Below are 15,839 nucleotides of genomic sequence, written 5' to 3'. Positions count from 1 at the left end.
GAATCTAAGTGATCAGCAGGACGCGCGGTGAGCCCAGCGTCCTCCTACGCCGCCATCTTCCTATACCTCCCCAAGTGCTGTGTTTTAAAAAGACCTCTTGGATGAACCTTGAAAACGTGCTAAGTGAAAGAATCCAGACACAAGAGGCCACATACTGTATGGTTCCACATATATGAAATGTTCAGAATAGGCAGATCCTTTCCAGAGGTGGGTAAAGAGGAAATGAGGAATGACTCCCAGCGGGGATGGGCTTTCTTTTAGGGGGATGAGAATGTTCTGGAATCAGATAGTGGTGATGGTTGTACAACATTGTGAATATACTAAAACCCACAGAATTGTACAATTTAAAATGGAGTTATAATTAGTTCATATAGCTTTCTTTTTTTTAAAGGACCTCTTCCCCATGCCAGCTTCAAAAAAAAAAAAAAAAAAAGAAAAAAGAAAGAAATACCAAGAAGGATAGAATGTAGTTACAGATCAAGGTTAAGAGTCATAAAAATTATTTTTGCTGTAGACAATATGAATTAGGTCTCATGTAGAGCTATATTAAGAGCACACGAACTAGAAAACTGTTGGGTTCAGCCACCTAATGTTCCTGCATAAACTATTCTGTACCAAAGTTCAAGTCTTCCTTTCTTTCTGAATTTCTAAATGTAACTTCTAATCGTAAACACAGTGAATAATAAGAGGTAGTGACAGTGAAAGAAACTTACGTTTTTCTAGTTTACCTTTCATTCTATTTTATGGGCATGAAGGTATATATTTTTTAATTTATTAAGGATCTTTGGTTGTAAGCAACAGAAACCAATTCTGACTAATATAAGGGGTAGGGGAGTGGTGTTTGAAGGATTTAGGGTAATCCACAGAATCAAAGACAGACTTCATTAGCTCCTTTGTAAGACCCTGGCTGGCTGCCTTAGGAGCAAGGGCAGCTGCAAGGACCTCAGCAGCAGTCACGTGCGCTGCCACCAGATGGCATCAGTTTTTAGTGCTGTCCAATTCAGTTCTTTGTTTTGTTTTTCAATTTTATTTTATTTTAGAGAGAGAGAGAGAGAGCACAAGAGGGGGAGAGGGGCAGAGGAAGAGAGAATCTTAAGCAGCTCCATGCTCAGTGCAGAGCCTGTTGCAGGGCTCGATCACATGACTCTGAGATCATGGCCTGAGCCGAAATCAAAAGTGGGAAGTTCAACCAACAGAGTCATTCAGGCACCCCCTGTCCATCTAAGTTTGACTATATTTCCTATGCAGTCCATAAGAGATAAAGTCTGATTGGCCTAACCTCAATCACATGCAAAATACATTCAAAGATCATATGTGTGGCCATGAACTCTAGTTTTGAAAAAGGCTTAGTATGTGCATATCCAAATTCCAAAGTGTAATATGAATGGAGAAGCATAGCCATTGGGAGTTGAATGATTTTGAAAATTTGCTTCCTTCCTATCATGCTTCTAGTTGGGAAAGCTGTATGACCCCTCTGTCTGGGCTCTTACTGTGTGAAGTATTGAGAGTGAAATTGCTCTTTACGGTTCTAAGTAAATTACAGTGTCACTATGTTTCCCTGCCTGGTAACATAGAGACTGGGTAGGAGAATTGAGGAAATGTGGCTTAGGACAGGGAGAAGTGGTGCAAACAGCTTTAGTCTTAACACCTTATGCAGGAGGAGCCATAAAAGATGGGACTTGGAGACATAATTACTTACTTATTTTTATGGGCTCCTATTTCTCCTCCAAGGGAAAAAAAAATACTGTGTAGAGTTTAAGAAAAGAATTAACCTGAATAAAACCAACTAATTAGGCAATTATAAATAACTGAATTTTTCATTCTGTTTTCTTTCCAAATCCAGCACCTACTTAAGACATGGCTTTGAAACCTTTAGAGTTAATTTTAAGTATGTGAATCTGGTGTAGTGAAAACTAAGAAAATATCTAGAAGCAGCTTGTTTAGGCATGTCTGGTTTGACTCTGAGGAATTACAATGCAGGTTCTTTTGGCTAGGAGTCTTATCCTATAAAGCTGCGTGCATGGGTCGTCTGGCTGGCTCTTTGGTGGAGCAGGCAGCTCTTGATCTTGGGGTTGTGAGTTTGAGCCCCACTTTGGGGTTAGAGTTTGCTTTTTTAAAATAAAGTTGCATGCAGAAAATTCTCCTGTGACTGGGGCGCCTGGGTGGCTCAGTCGGTTGAACATCCAACTCTTGATTTCGGCTCAGGTCATGATCTCATGATTCATGGGATTGAGCCCCAAATCAGGTACTGTGCTGACAGCCATGAGACTGCTTGGGATCATCTCTCCCCCTCTCTCTCTGTCTCTCCCCAGCTCTCAGGCCTGAGGGCACATATGTGCTCTATTCCTCTCACAAAAATAAGTAAACATTAAAAAAAAAAAAAAAAGAGTTGACTTAAAAGAAAAAGAAATTCTCCTATGACTATATGGCAAGTCAGGAAAGCATGTGATTATCAAAATTAGTTTAAGAACTAGTGATCAAACTTACTAGTAAGATACATAGATTTTGTAATGCTGACTTTAGGGAAAAGTCACAATGTTATAGAGGATGGCTAATCACAGATTAGAAGGGAAGTGAAACTTCTCTCTTAGTGTGGATAAATTTATAACTTCCCTCACCAAATCCTACCAGCAAATTTGTTGTAGGGGCAACCAATCACCCTATTTTCTCATTTCTAGTTTCTGATTTTAGAGGCATATTTGATCAGGTGCTTATATATCTTCTATCTATAACCCAAAAGAAGCAATTTTTTCTTACAAAAGACCATGGGAGTAAAACCGATACCTACAAAAGAAGTATGAAAATCTTACTGATTTTCATATCAGTATCTGATATCACAACAGTTATTTCAAAATCAGGGAAACCCCAATAGATAGCTATTCCTTATCCATTCTTGGAAGACTATAATGCTTCTGTATTTTAAAAGCCAACACAGTTTAGTAACCATTAAAAAAATTAGAACAGTGATCAAAATTTTGATGAAATGAGAACATAAGCCTTGGGGGCAGACTTGAGTTTGAGAAGCACCTGGATGGCTCAGTCTGTTAAGTGTCTGACTCTTGATTTTGGCTCAGGTCATGACCTCGTGGTTCTTGAATTTGAGCCCCACATCAGGCTCTGCATTGACAGTGTGGGACCTGCTTGGGATTCTCTCTCTTTACCTCTCTCTCTGCCTCTCCCCTGCTCTCTCTCTCAAAATAAATAAACATTAAAAAAAAAAAAAGCCACCTAAATCAGATTACAGCACTTCTCTGCTCAGAACCCTCTAATAGGTACTCATCACTCTTAAAGTAAAATCCCAGATCTTTTCTCTGGACCACAAGTCTTTGTGTAATCTGACCCTCCCTCTCTTCCACTTCCCCACTTGCTCAGCAGTCCTGGCCTCCTTGCTGTTCCCCCTTGGAGCCTTTACACATGGTGCTGTCTTTGCTGGTTGTTCTCCAGATAGTTGCACAGTTTATTCTCTCATGTAATCAGGTCTTAGGCAAAGGTTATACTCCCTCAGTGGCCTTTCTTTTCTGTTCTGTCTAAAAGATCCCTTTGCACTCTCCTGCTTTATTTGGTTTATAGCACTGATCACTACTTGTTTTATTATCTGATCCCCACAATGAGGGCAGGGACTTTGTCTGTTTGGTTCATTCCTGCATCCCAGTGCCTAGAAAGGTGCCCAGAAAAATAGTAGATTTTTTTTCTCTTTTTTAAAAGAATTTATTTTATTTATTAAATTTTTTGAGAGAGAGAGAGAGAGCACACGTGCACAAGTGAGTGGAGGAGGGACAGAGGGAGAGGGAGAGAGAGAGAGTCTTAAGCAGGATCCACTCCCAGAATGGAGCCCGATGCAGGACTCAATCCCATGAACCATGAGATCATGACCTGAGCTGAAATCAAGGGTCACTTAACTGACTGAGCCACCCAGGCATCCCTAAGATTTTATTTTATTATTCTTTTTTAAATGTTTATTTTATTTTTGAGAGAGAGAGAGAGAGAACAGGGGAGGGCAGAGAGAGAGAAGGAAACAGAGGATCTGAGGCAGGCTCCACGCTGACAGCATACAGCTTGACGCAGGGCTTGAACTCACAAACCGTGAGATCATGACCTGAGCTGAAAGAAATCAGATGCTTAACTGACTGAACCACCCAGGCACTCCCCTAAGATTTTATTTTTAAGTAATCTTTACACCCAATGTCCAGCTCGAACTCATAACCCTGAGATCAAGAGTTGCATGCTTTACCGACTGAACACCCCAGCACCCCCCAAATAGATTTTCAATAAATAATTTTTGATAGAGTGAATGAACATTCACCATTCCTTCCATCAGGAATGACAAACACATTTTTACTTTGCTTTGCCCCCTTCATTTATTAACCAAGCCTTTGCCCCAGCTTTTGGCAAGGACGAAAGGCAGGACTTCTACAAGGAAAAGAATATCTGCTGTGAATCCTGGCAACAATCCTAGGAGGTGATGATGCTGTTTCTTTTTAACATAGGGAGTTCAAGGAGTTTACAAAGCTGAGATGTGGAGCTGAAATCGGAGCCCAGGTGCCTGGACTCATAGTCCACAGTGTAGAATAAGAAGTGTCTGTTGGCAGCATTACGATGCAGTAGAAGGGCAGATAGGGTAGAAATGGCCTTCTCTTTGTTTTCCTGTAAATGAGACATTTTAGGATTCTTGGGAGAGAGTGTTTTGGAGGTCTCCTCACTCTACTAACACATATCCCTTTTCTGGTCTCTATTTGAATGAGAGTTGCTATCTGGAAGCATATTGGGAAGGGTTCCTTAAGAGTACATGGTGAGAAAGAGGTAAAGGATCTGTAGGCTGAAATCTATAGAAAGCTTATGAAAGAACTGAAGAAGACACAAAGAAATGGAAAAACATTCCATGCTCATGGATTGGAAGAACAAATATTGTTAAATGTCAATGCTACCCAAAGCAATCTACACATTCAATGCAATCCCTATCAAAATAGCACCAGCCTTCTTCACAGAGCTAGAACAAACAATGTTAAAATTTGTATGGAACCACAGAAGACCCCAAATAGCCCAAGTAATGTTGAAAAAGCAAACCAAAGCTGGAGGCATTACAATCCCGGATTTTAGCCTGTACTAAAAAGGTGTAATCATCAAGACAGTATACCATTGGCACAAAAACAGACACATAGACCAATGGAATAGAATAGAGAACCCAGAAATGGACCCACAAATGTATGGCCAATTAATCTTTAACAAAGCAGGAAAGAATATCCAACGGAAAAAATACAGTCTCTTCAGCAAATAGTGTTGGGAAAACTGGACAGCTACATGCAGAAGAATGAACCTGGACCACTTTCTTACACCATACACAAAAATAAACTCAAAATGGATGAAAGACCTAAATGTGAGACAGGAAACCATCACAATCCTACAGGAGAAAAGAGGCAACAACCTCTTTGACCTTGGCCACAGCAACTTCTTACCTGACATGTCTCCAAAGGAAGAGAAATAAAAGCAAAAGTGAACTATTGGGACTCATCAAGATAAAAAGCTTCTGCACAGCAAAGGAAACAATCAACAAAACTAAAAGGCAGCCAGTGGAATGGGAGAATATACTTGCAAATGACATATCAGGTAAAGGGTTAGTATCCAAAATGTATAAAGAATTCACCAAATTCAACACCCAATAAACTAATAATCCAAGGAAGAAATGGGCAGTAGACATGAATAGACACTTTTCCAAAGAAGACATCCAGATGGCTAACAGACACATGAAGAGATGCTCAATATCATTCATCATCAGGGAAATACAGACCAAAACCACATTAGATACCACCTCACACTGGTCAGAGTGGCTAAAATTAATAATTCAGGAAACAACAAATGTTGGTGAGGATGTGGAGAAAGGGGAACAATTTTGCACTGCTGATGGGAATGTAAACTGGTGCAGCCACTCTGGAAAACAGTGTGGAAGTTCCTCAAAAAATTAAAAATAGAATTACCCTATGACCCAGCAATAGCACTACTAGAAATTTATCCAAAGGATACAGGAGTGATGATTCATAGGGGCATATGTATCCCAATGTTTATAGCAGCGCTATCAACAATAGCCACACTATGGAAAGAGCCCAGATATTTATAAACTGATGAATGGATAAAGAAGATGTGATATATATATATATATATATATATATATATATATACACACACACACACACACACACACACACACACACACACAATGGAATACTACTTAGTAATAGAAAAAAAGAATGAAATCTTGCCATTTGCAACCACATGGATGAAACTGGAGGGTATTATGCTAAGTGAAATAAATCAGTCAGAGAAAGACAGATATCATATGTTTTCACTTATATGTGGAGTTTTAGGAATTTAACAGACGACCATAAGGGAATAGAAGGAAAAATAAGTTACAAAATAGAGAGGGAGGCAAACCATAAAAGACTCTTAAATACAGAGAACAAACTGAGGGTTGATGGACGTGGGAGGTTTGGGGGGGAGCGGGGAAAATAGCTGGTGGGCATTGAGGAGGGCATTTGTTGGGATGAGCACTGGATGTTGTATGTAAGTGATGAATCATGGGAATCTACTTCCGAAGTCAAGAAAGACTACACTGTATAAACTGTATGTTAGCTAACTTGACAAAAAATTACTAAAAAGAAAGAGTAAGTGATGAGTGCTTTAGAGGGTAGTTAGAACCTCTCCTTTTATTTAGTCACTAGGTCAATATTTGGTCACCACAAGGCTAATATATTTAGTTTGAGAGAGCAAATCAGGGACTGTTTGCTTGGTTTGAGCAGTTTGGACAAGTCTTTCAATTGCATTCAACTGCTGGAACAATGATATAACCAGTGTGGTTTAAACATTTCACCTCTCAGCATAGCCAGCCAGGTTAAATGGGACAGACTAGATCCCACTAGATAATTAGTATATCTTTTCAGTTTATAAAGGGTTTTTGCAAAGATTCTCATACTGATCTGATGAGTATAGGGAACTTAAACATTGAGGACAGTGGGACAGTTTGGGGCGGGAGGAAGCAAATGTTTAAATGAGATTACCAGTTTAATATGTGAATGAACAATGCACAGAGGAAATTAATTGCCTACTTAATTGACTTCTTTTAGGAATCTAGTGATTAAATTAAATGCAAACTGAGGGGATTATGCTTCTTGAAGTGGAAATTAGGATTCTTGTGTGCATTTATGTGCATGTGTGTTCTTGTATGTGATGACCTATGCCAGAAAAGAAGATTAAATGGACAAAATACATAGAACAAACACCTAATTTGAAGTAAAAAAGCCTTTTTGGAGAACCTAATCTATTATTTTTTCTTGCTAAGAGTCTTGGGCTCTTGGGCTAGACACTGAACTTATTTGAAAGTCACTTTTTTCATCTATAACATAAGAATACTTATTTCACAAAGGTAATTGTTGTGTCTAGTACGAAGACCATTCAGTAAATGTGTATTGAATTAAAAATTCTTTCCATTTGTTCACTATTAATTATTAACAAACAAGATATTGTAAAGTCATAGCTCATTTGGATTTTTTGAATGGTTATTCAAGTATTCTTCATAGACTTTATTTTTATTATATTTTCAAGATGTATTCATTCCTAAGATATCTTGGGATATGTAATAAACCAAAAAGAAATATAAATAAATAGGAGGCACACAACAAGGTACAAACCAGACTAAATAAATATGTCTTACATCCTTCCCTGAAAGGTGGCTTACATGGGTAAAAGTGATCAGGACTTGACTGTTACTCCATAGAAAACATCTTTGCTTCGGTAGCTGTAGGAACTCAATGGAAGCCCCATATTCTGTTTACTGAATAGCAGATGAAATCCTCAAACTTCTTCAGGGCACTCACAACTCAGGTAGATGGATTTTCATGTCTATAGCCAACCAAAATAAACAAAAAGATCCATTGATGTGGTTAATAATACTATTTAAACACTAGCTTCTTATGGCAACAGCTGAGATTAGGTAAATACTCACAAACTATGGAAATGCAGTGGCTTAGGAAGCAGACTTGAAGACAGAGGCACTACTAAAAATCTGGCAAAAAATTTCCATTAGAATACAAGAGCAGCCCTTGGAGCACCTGGGTGGCTCAGTCAGTTGAACATCCAGCTCTTGATTTTGGGTCAGGTCACGATCCCAGGGTCCTGTCATTGAGCCCCGTGTCAGGCTCAAGCTGAGTGCGGATCTTGCTTAAGATCCTCTCTCTCTCTCTCCCTCTGCACCTGCCCTGCTCATGCCCTCTCTCTCTCTGTCTCTCTAAAATAAAAAAATAAATAAGAATAAAAACAAGAATACAACAGTAGCCCAAATCATCATAAGCATCCAAATCATCATAAGCATTTGACATGTATTAATCTCATCTTACTGTCATTGCAAACTTCTAAGCCAAGTGTCTGTAAAGTGGGAATACTCCACAAAACCTGGTACTCAGGAAGAACTACTGAGTTAGAATGTTAGAACAAAATGAGGAATCAGAATAGAACCATTTATTATAACACTAATAGTTAAAGAATTACTATTATGCCAAGCCTTCATGTAAGCATGTTACTGACCCTGTAAAATAGGAATAATTGTCCTCTAAGAGCGAGGGACCTGCAGCTCGTAGAGAGGACCACAGGTGCCAAGTGGTAGAAGACCAGGAATTTTAACCCAGTTGTTCTCACTCCAACCCAAGTGTTCCTCCCACTGTATTTCAGCAGCCCCCACAGGGTCAGTTTTGGTTGGATCGCTGTGAGGGCCAAAACAGCAGACCTGGTCTTGGAGATCAAAGAGGGCCTAATAGATTTTCTCAATCCAGTATAATTTGGCATCTGCCTCTGTCACACCACTGTCTGAACTTGTAGGTTCCAAGTCTAAGTTTATTCTTTGGATCTTTCTTGACACCTCTGCATCATTTTGCTCTTCTTGCATCATGCTCTTCTTGAAACCCTCTACTTCTTCGGCTTCTATGTCACATGTTGTATTTCTATCCTTATGCTTTATTTATTTATTTACTTACTTATTTATTTTTGAGAGAGGGAGAAGGGACAAAGAGGAGAGAGAGAATCCCAAGCAGGCTCTGCACTGTCAGTGCAGAGCCCAAGACAGGGCTCAAACTCGCAAACTGTGAGATCATTACCTCAGCGGAAATCAAGAGTCAGACAGACACTTAACCAACTGAGCCACCTACGTGGCCCTGACCCTTGGTTTTTATACTACAGACTTAGCCTGGATAATAACGTATTTATTGAATGCTCCTTATGTGGCAGGCATTGTCCCAGTCCCTTTACACGCCTTCACACGTATTATTTAATCTTCATGATAATCCTATGAATCAGGTGGTACTATTGCCTCTTTTGAAAAGTCAAGGAAATTTAGCAACAAAAGAAAATATAGATAAACTGGATTTCATCAAAATTTATGATGTTTGTGCATCAAAGGACACTATCATGAGTGAAAAGACAGCTCACAGAAGGGGAGAAGATATCTGCAAAGCATATGCCTGATAAATGATTAATATCCAGAATATATAAAGGACAACAAAAATAAATAACCCTATTTTAACAATGGGCAAAGGATTTGAACTCAGACATTTTTCCAAGAAATATATACAAATGGACTCATCTTTCTCAATTTTTTAGCAGCAACTGACATGTTAATCACTGCCTCTTCTATAAAATAATTTCTTCATTCGCCTTCCAGGACACCACTCCTTCTGTGTCACTAATTGCTCCCTCTCAGTCTCCTTTTTAGGTTCCTTTTGATCTCCTGGCCTATGAACCATAGGTTCCCCAAAGATCTCAGTGTGCTGACCCGTCTGACTTATGCTCACAACTTTAAACACCACCCAAAATGCTGACATCTCCTACTCTGGATCTTTCTCTTGAACTTAGATTCATATATTCAATTGCCTATCCAGCATTTCCACCTAATGATTAATAAGTATTTTATTTAAAAAAATTTTAACGTTTATTTATTATTGAGAGACAGAGAGAGACAGAGAATGAGCATGGCAGGAGGTGGCGGGGGGTGGGCAGAGAGAGAAAGAGACACAGAATCCGAAACAGGCTCCAGGCTCTGATCTGTCAGCACAGAGCCTGACACGGGGCTCAAACCCAAAAACCACGAGATCATGACCTGAGCCGAAGCCAGATGCTTAACTGACTGAGCCACCCAGGCGCCCCAATTAATAACTATTTTATATTTAACCAATCCCAAACCAGCTCAATTTCTACCCAAACTTCACTGGGTGCTCCATCTCAGGAAATGACAACTCTGTTCCTCCAGTTGCTCAGGCCAAAAACCTCAGAATCATCTAGACTTCTTTCTTATACTGCACATACATTGCATCTGCAAATCCTATTGGCTCTATCTTCAACATATATATCCAGACTTGGATTGCTCCTCAAGACCTTCACTACCAATGAGCACTATCCGTCACATAGCTTACTGCATTAGCCAACAGATGTCCCTTTCCCCATCCTTGTCAGACTTCCACACAGAAGAATGCTTTTTAAACTTAATATTTTTGAAACCTGAGTCAAGTCTTGTCAGTCTACTGCTTAACACCCTCCAATGGCTTCCTATCTCAAAGCAAAGCATACACATTATAAGGCCCTCCTCGACCAGCCAGCCCCTTTCTCAAGGAGTTTCACTTGCCTCTTCTCTGCTGTTCTTGTCTCAAGGCCCTTTCACTTACGGCTTTCATGTGGCTGGTTCCCTCACTCCCTTCAAACGTGACTGCCCTGTATAAAAAGCACTCTACATCCTCCATATTCCTCTTCCCTGGCTTTGTTTTCTGTGGAGCATTTACCACCATCTAACTCCCAATATATTGTCCGGCTCTCCCCTCTAGTATTCACCTTGTTCACTGCTCTGCCTTGAGCACGAGAATAGTGCCTGGCATGCAGCACACACTCAAACTGAATGGCCACTATAGCCTTAGTTAAAATATGAGGGAGGGAGTGCAACTTACAGAGTTTCAATTCATATAGGTTATGTGACAGATAAAAAAATTATTCAAAACATGTTACCCATGTGGAAAATAATATCAGGGGTCCTAGCTTGATAAAATGCTGGGCACCTCTGGATTAGATTACTCTAGGTTTTCAATTTCAACTGAACTTCAACTCAATATGATTTCAGAAAGGAGAATTTTTGAATTTTGGTACTGAGCCTGGTCCTACACTGGCCTCTGGACATACACAAACTTAAGGTTTTTTCCAGTTCAACATTTTTCTGTATTTTGACCAAGTTATTTCTGCAAGAATTAAACACTGCAGCCTTGTCTCTTTTTTTCTCCAGACCCCAGGATTAGCCTAAGAGGGGATGGCTTGAATATACACAAAATGAAAAGCTTTCTGCCTGTGACTAGAAGCCCAAAATTGCAACAAAATCCTACATATCCTCAACTTACCAATTTCTTAAATTACACTTTTCCCCCATACGTAATTCAGTTTTTGTGGTGAAAAAACTGGCTAAAAGTTTTCTTATGTCACTGTTTAAGAGATTAACACTGTTCAACTCTTCAGATCCCAGTGTACATATTTTGCACAGTAGCTTTGTCATTGGCCATCATTACCCACCTGTCAGAGCTTAATCTTCTAAGTTCAGGCAAGATAAGTGGATTCATGGCTAATAGCTAGGCATGGGTGCTAAAGAATAAAGTGTTTCAGATCAAGGAACAAGATATGAAACAAGAGCTAGGTTCTTTTGCTACTGAAATGAAGATAAAGCAGAAAATTCTATTCCTATAGAGAAAACCTTGTAATAGGACATCCCTTCATGATGAAAAGATTACGCCATCTAAGAGGAAAGGAGTAACATGCAATCATAGGGAACCATTGTTCCTTTTAAGTCCTTATACCCTGCTTTTCACGTACTAGTATTAGACTGCTTTAAGATGTAAGATATACTTAGTTCTTAGCAGTTTAAGTTCTGAGCTGGAACCACCTATACTTTTTCAACTACCATCTTCTCCACCCCTACCACCTCTTATCCTCTTAATCTGAAGGTTGAATATTTAGTAGGCTGCTCACCTGTGCCTAAATAGAAGTCCTCTTGCACCCTGGAAAAGAATGACAACCTTGGCTTTTCACAGTAGAGTTGTATCTCTTTGTTAGCAAAAAGAGAATCTGAGAATTTTAGCCCTGGAAAAGAATTTTAGAGGGCTAGTCCAATTCAAAGATCATGATTTTTTTTTTCTTTTTGAGAGAACATATGTGCGCATGTGTGTGGGGGAGGGGCAGAAGGAGAGGGAGAATCCCAAACTGGCTCTATTCCAGTGCAGAGCCCCATTAGGGGCTCAATCCCAGGACTGTGAAATCATGACCTGAGCTGAAGTCTTGAATTGGAGGCTCAACTGACTGAGCCACCAGGTGCCCCAATGCTTTTTATTTAACAGAGGAAACTGTGCCTTGACATGGTTAAATGATTTCTGTGAGTTTTAGAGACGTTGTTTTGTCCATAATCCAAGTCTACGGACTTCTAAATTCAAAGGCTCTGTACTCTCCCCTAGAGTTTAGCTGTAAAATGAAATGTATCCATAGGCAGCTTATCATAAAGAAGTCTTTTAGAATTGGGGAGGATACTGGTTCTGACACTTCACATGTACAAATTTGAGTGAGAAAACTAAGCCGGTTTCTTGACCTTCAATGTATTCAGGTTCTAGGGACATGTTTGATGCCTAATATTATTTTGTGTATAAATGTAAATATTTTCTCATAAGAACACATTTAAGGTCTTTCTTCAAATAAGTAGGACTGGGGCACCTGGCTGGCTGAGTCAGTAGAGAATGTGATTCTTGATCTGGGGTCATGAGTTCAAGCCCCATGTTAGACATAGAGCTTGGTTAAAATTAAAAACAAACAAAAAACCAATTCTTAAAAAATAAGTAGGACTGATTTTCACATGAACAGATTCTGAAACTCTTCTATTAATTTTTACAGATGTACATTAGGGGAAAATTAGTATTTGCCAACTTTATTTTCAATGGCTATAGCACATCTGCTAAAGACCTTCAAAAGCAAATTGTGAAGACAAAGAGTGATTATCATACAGGATATTTCCTACCCAATGACTTCAGGATCCGGTAGAGTAACTAATATATTCTATCTTGTCTCACACTTTTAATTAGTAAATCCCAGATAAGGGCCAAATTTCAAGAACTGCCTTTATGAATGTGTGTTCCTTGCTTCAAGTTTTTTCTGGAAAGAGGTAGTTTAAAAGCTCAGTTCAAATGTTTGGAGGCATCTTTTAACTTGCTGAGTACACATCCTGAGCAAAGCTCACCCTCAGGGTTGAAAAAATTTATGGATAAGAAATTATCATTGAAATTAAATGGTGTTATGTCCAAGGAATATTGTAGGGATTCGATCCCTTTATGAATCTTGTGATAGATCAATGTGTGGAAATGGTTATTGGGCAACAGAATGATATTGGAATGGTGGTAATTGAAAAAATAAACAATGGGTATATTCACCAGAAATCAACTGCTCCCACACCCCCCCCCCCGAACCTGTTTTAATACAGTATAAAAATCAGGTCATATTACTCAGCAATCATAAATAATGAAATCTTGCCATTTGCAACGTGGATGGAGGCAGAGTGTATTATGTTAAGTGAAATAGAGACAAATACCATATTATTTCACTTATATGTGGAAATTAAGAAACAAGAGATGAATGAAGGAGGAAAAAAGAGAGGGAAGCAAACCATATGAGACTCTTAACTATGAGAACAATCTGAGGGTTGATGGGAAGGCAGGCGGGGTGATAATCAGGTGATGGGCATTAGGAGGGAACTAGGTGTTGTGATGAATCATTAAATTCCATCCCCAAACCAACTTTACCATATATGTTAACTAACTAGAATTTAAATAATAACTTGAAATTAAATAAATAAAAATCAGGTCATGTGCATTTTCATATTGAACTTTTCTGTTAAATAAAACTTTTGTAATAGTAAAAGAAATAAGTAAATAAAAGTTGTTCAAGGAAGGCCACTTTCTCTTTAACCAGCATTCAGTCTGCAGAGCCATTTTGGAGCTACCACGAATGTTCCCAAGACTGTAGCTAAGCTTAGAAATGTATAAACAAATAGTTCATTCAATTACATAGGACAAAGTATGATCCATTGGATGTTAGCTTCCTTCTTAATTCAGTAGGTATTTTCTGTCAGAAAGGTCGTACAAGTCAACAAATATAACATGATTAGAATGTATCCAATGGCTGACAGTCACTGAGAAGGGTGAAAAGCAAGCTTTTAAAATTCATTTGCTGTTTCACTCTGACAAAATATCATGTGAGGCACTTTAATGACCGAACAAAACTTAGACTAATGAATCCAAAGCTTTCCTAGAAAACTGTCTTTTGTGGTTTTGTTAACATATTCTGAAAAATACAGACAGAAGGAAGAGAAAAAGAATTTTTACTTTTTGGCTAATTCATGTGGCAAACATCAGAATTAAAAAAAAAAGGCACACACACAAAAGACACAAAGAAGTACAGATTTTATTAGAGACTAGTTAAGCTTAGGAGGAACAACAATAATACAGACATATACAAACCTACTGTTGGTTTTTGTAAAAATCCTTTAAAAATTCAGTATGGTAAGATATATCAAGCGATCAAAGAAAGTATTGATGAGAAAATCTTAGGTAGGGCAGGAAATGTACAGTTCTACATAAAATATAAGTAGTCAAAAAGTAAAAATTAAAATAAAGGATATTCTTAAATGGTATTTAAAAAAATACAGTTTAACACACTCCAGTGTTAAGACTGGAGTGAAGACTGACTTTAGAAACTTACTATGTAAACAAGCCTGAACTCTGTAAGACAGTTCTCACATTCCTATTTTAGGTGTTCATAATTAACAATGTCAAAAGAGAATGCAAATGCTCCTCAAATACTGAGAACACTTACTGAACATAAACATAAGATGGGTTCATACATTTCAGGCTATGTCAAGAAATAGTCACCTATGCTTACAGATCAGTGCATGGATACAAGATTGCTGATGTTAGAACACTGTCATGTTTGGGTGAATGCAAAATGTCATAAATCTGGAAGAAACTGATATAAGTCTCACCTATTTAATTGTAATGTAGTTCATTAGAAAAAATTAATTGGAAGAATTGAGGCATAAATTAAGAGTGAATTTATAAGACAGTAAAAGCATTTAAATCATTTGACATTAAAAGGAATCAAAATCCAAAGATCTTTAGATCCAAGGTTTCGTTTTATCAAAAAAATACATACATATACAGTACTAACATGTACAGTTTTGATTTATGTAAACAGGAAACACTGTGCAAAAAAAGAAAACACTGAGAAGGGTAATCAAAATATGATTTAAAAGGCAAAAATAATAGAAGCCATGGGATGAAGCATCTATGTGATGAAGGCAGTACAGATCTAATCCCAGGGTTGAGTTCTTCAGAATGAGCCTCAAACTCACAGTCCTCTTTTAAAGGATAACTCACTGATCCAATTTTTCTGGTGACAAGGCTTGGAGGAACAGCACAGTTTTGGGCTCTTTTCACAGTTGGAATCCCTGATTTGTCTGCAATTATTTCAAACATGGTCTAAACCTATTGAAATGCCAGTATTACCAAAAGTATACATTTCCATTGTGTATCATAACCTTTGGGTTTGGGGTCTTTTCATGCCTTTTCAGAAATCCTGTCCTCAAACGAAATAAAACAGCAATGTCACAGTTATGGTAGGAGACCATGTGATGAATCAAGTAGGTCACAATCTTTTAAAAACCCAGAGCAGCAGGGAACAACAACAACAACAAATAATAATAATAAAAACCTTATTCTGCAAAATACTTCAGTAAT

At 38.3% G+C, this 15,839-nt stretch overlaps 2 protein-coding genes across 4 annotated transcripts in view; one reads left to right on the top strand and one right to left on the bottom strand.

Moving 5' to 3' along the window:
- The window catches only part of LOC102955427 (uncharacterized protein C3orf20 homolog), a 192,238-nt gene that overhangs the window by 115,403 nt on the left and 60,996 nt on the right, over nt 1-15,839 (top strand). For all 3 annotated transcript variants that reach the window (XM_042992917.1, XM_042992916.1, XM_042992915.1), the window contains one exon: nt 12,946-13,088. In XM_042992917.1, coding sequence (XP_042848851.1) covers nt 12,946-13,088 — 143 coding nt within the window. The remainder of the gene's footprint in view (nt 1-12,945; nt 13,089-15,839) is intronic.
- Nucleotides 7,744-15,839, bottom strand: part of VEZT (vezatin, adherens junctions transmembrane protein) — a 78,774-nt gene continuing 70,678 nt past the window's right edge. The window contains exon 12 of the mRNA XM_042992922.1: nt 7,744-7,890. Within this exon, the coding sequence (XP_042848856.1) occupies nt 7,862-7,890 (29 nt within the window). The 3' untranslated portion in view covers nt 7,744-7,861. The remainder of the gene's footprint in view (nt 7,891-15,839) is intronic.

The sequence above is a fragment of the Panthera tigris genome, chromosome B4 (genome assembly GCF_018350195.1).
Source record: "Panthera tigris isolate Pti1 chromosome B4, P.tigris_Pti1_mat1.1, whole genome shotgun sequence".
Classification (NCBI taxonomy): Eukaryota; Metazoa; Chordata; class Mammalia; order Carnivora; family Felidae; genus Panthera; species Panthera tigris.
Note: the sequence above shows the minus strand (reverse complement) of the source record. Positions and strands in the feature narration are given on the sequence as shown.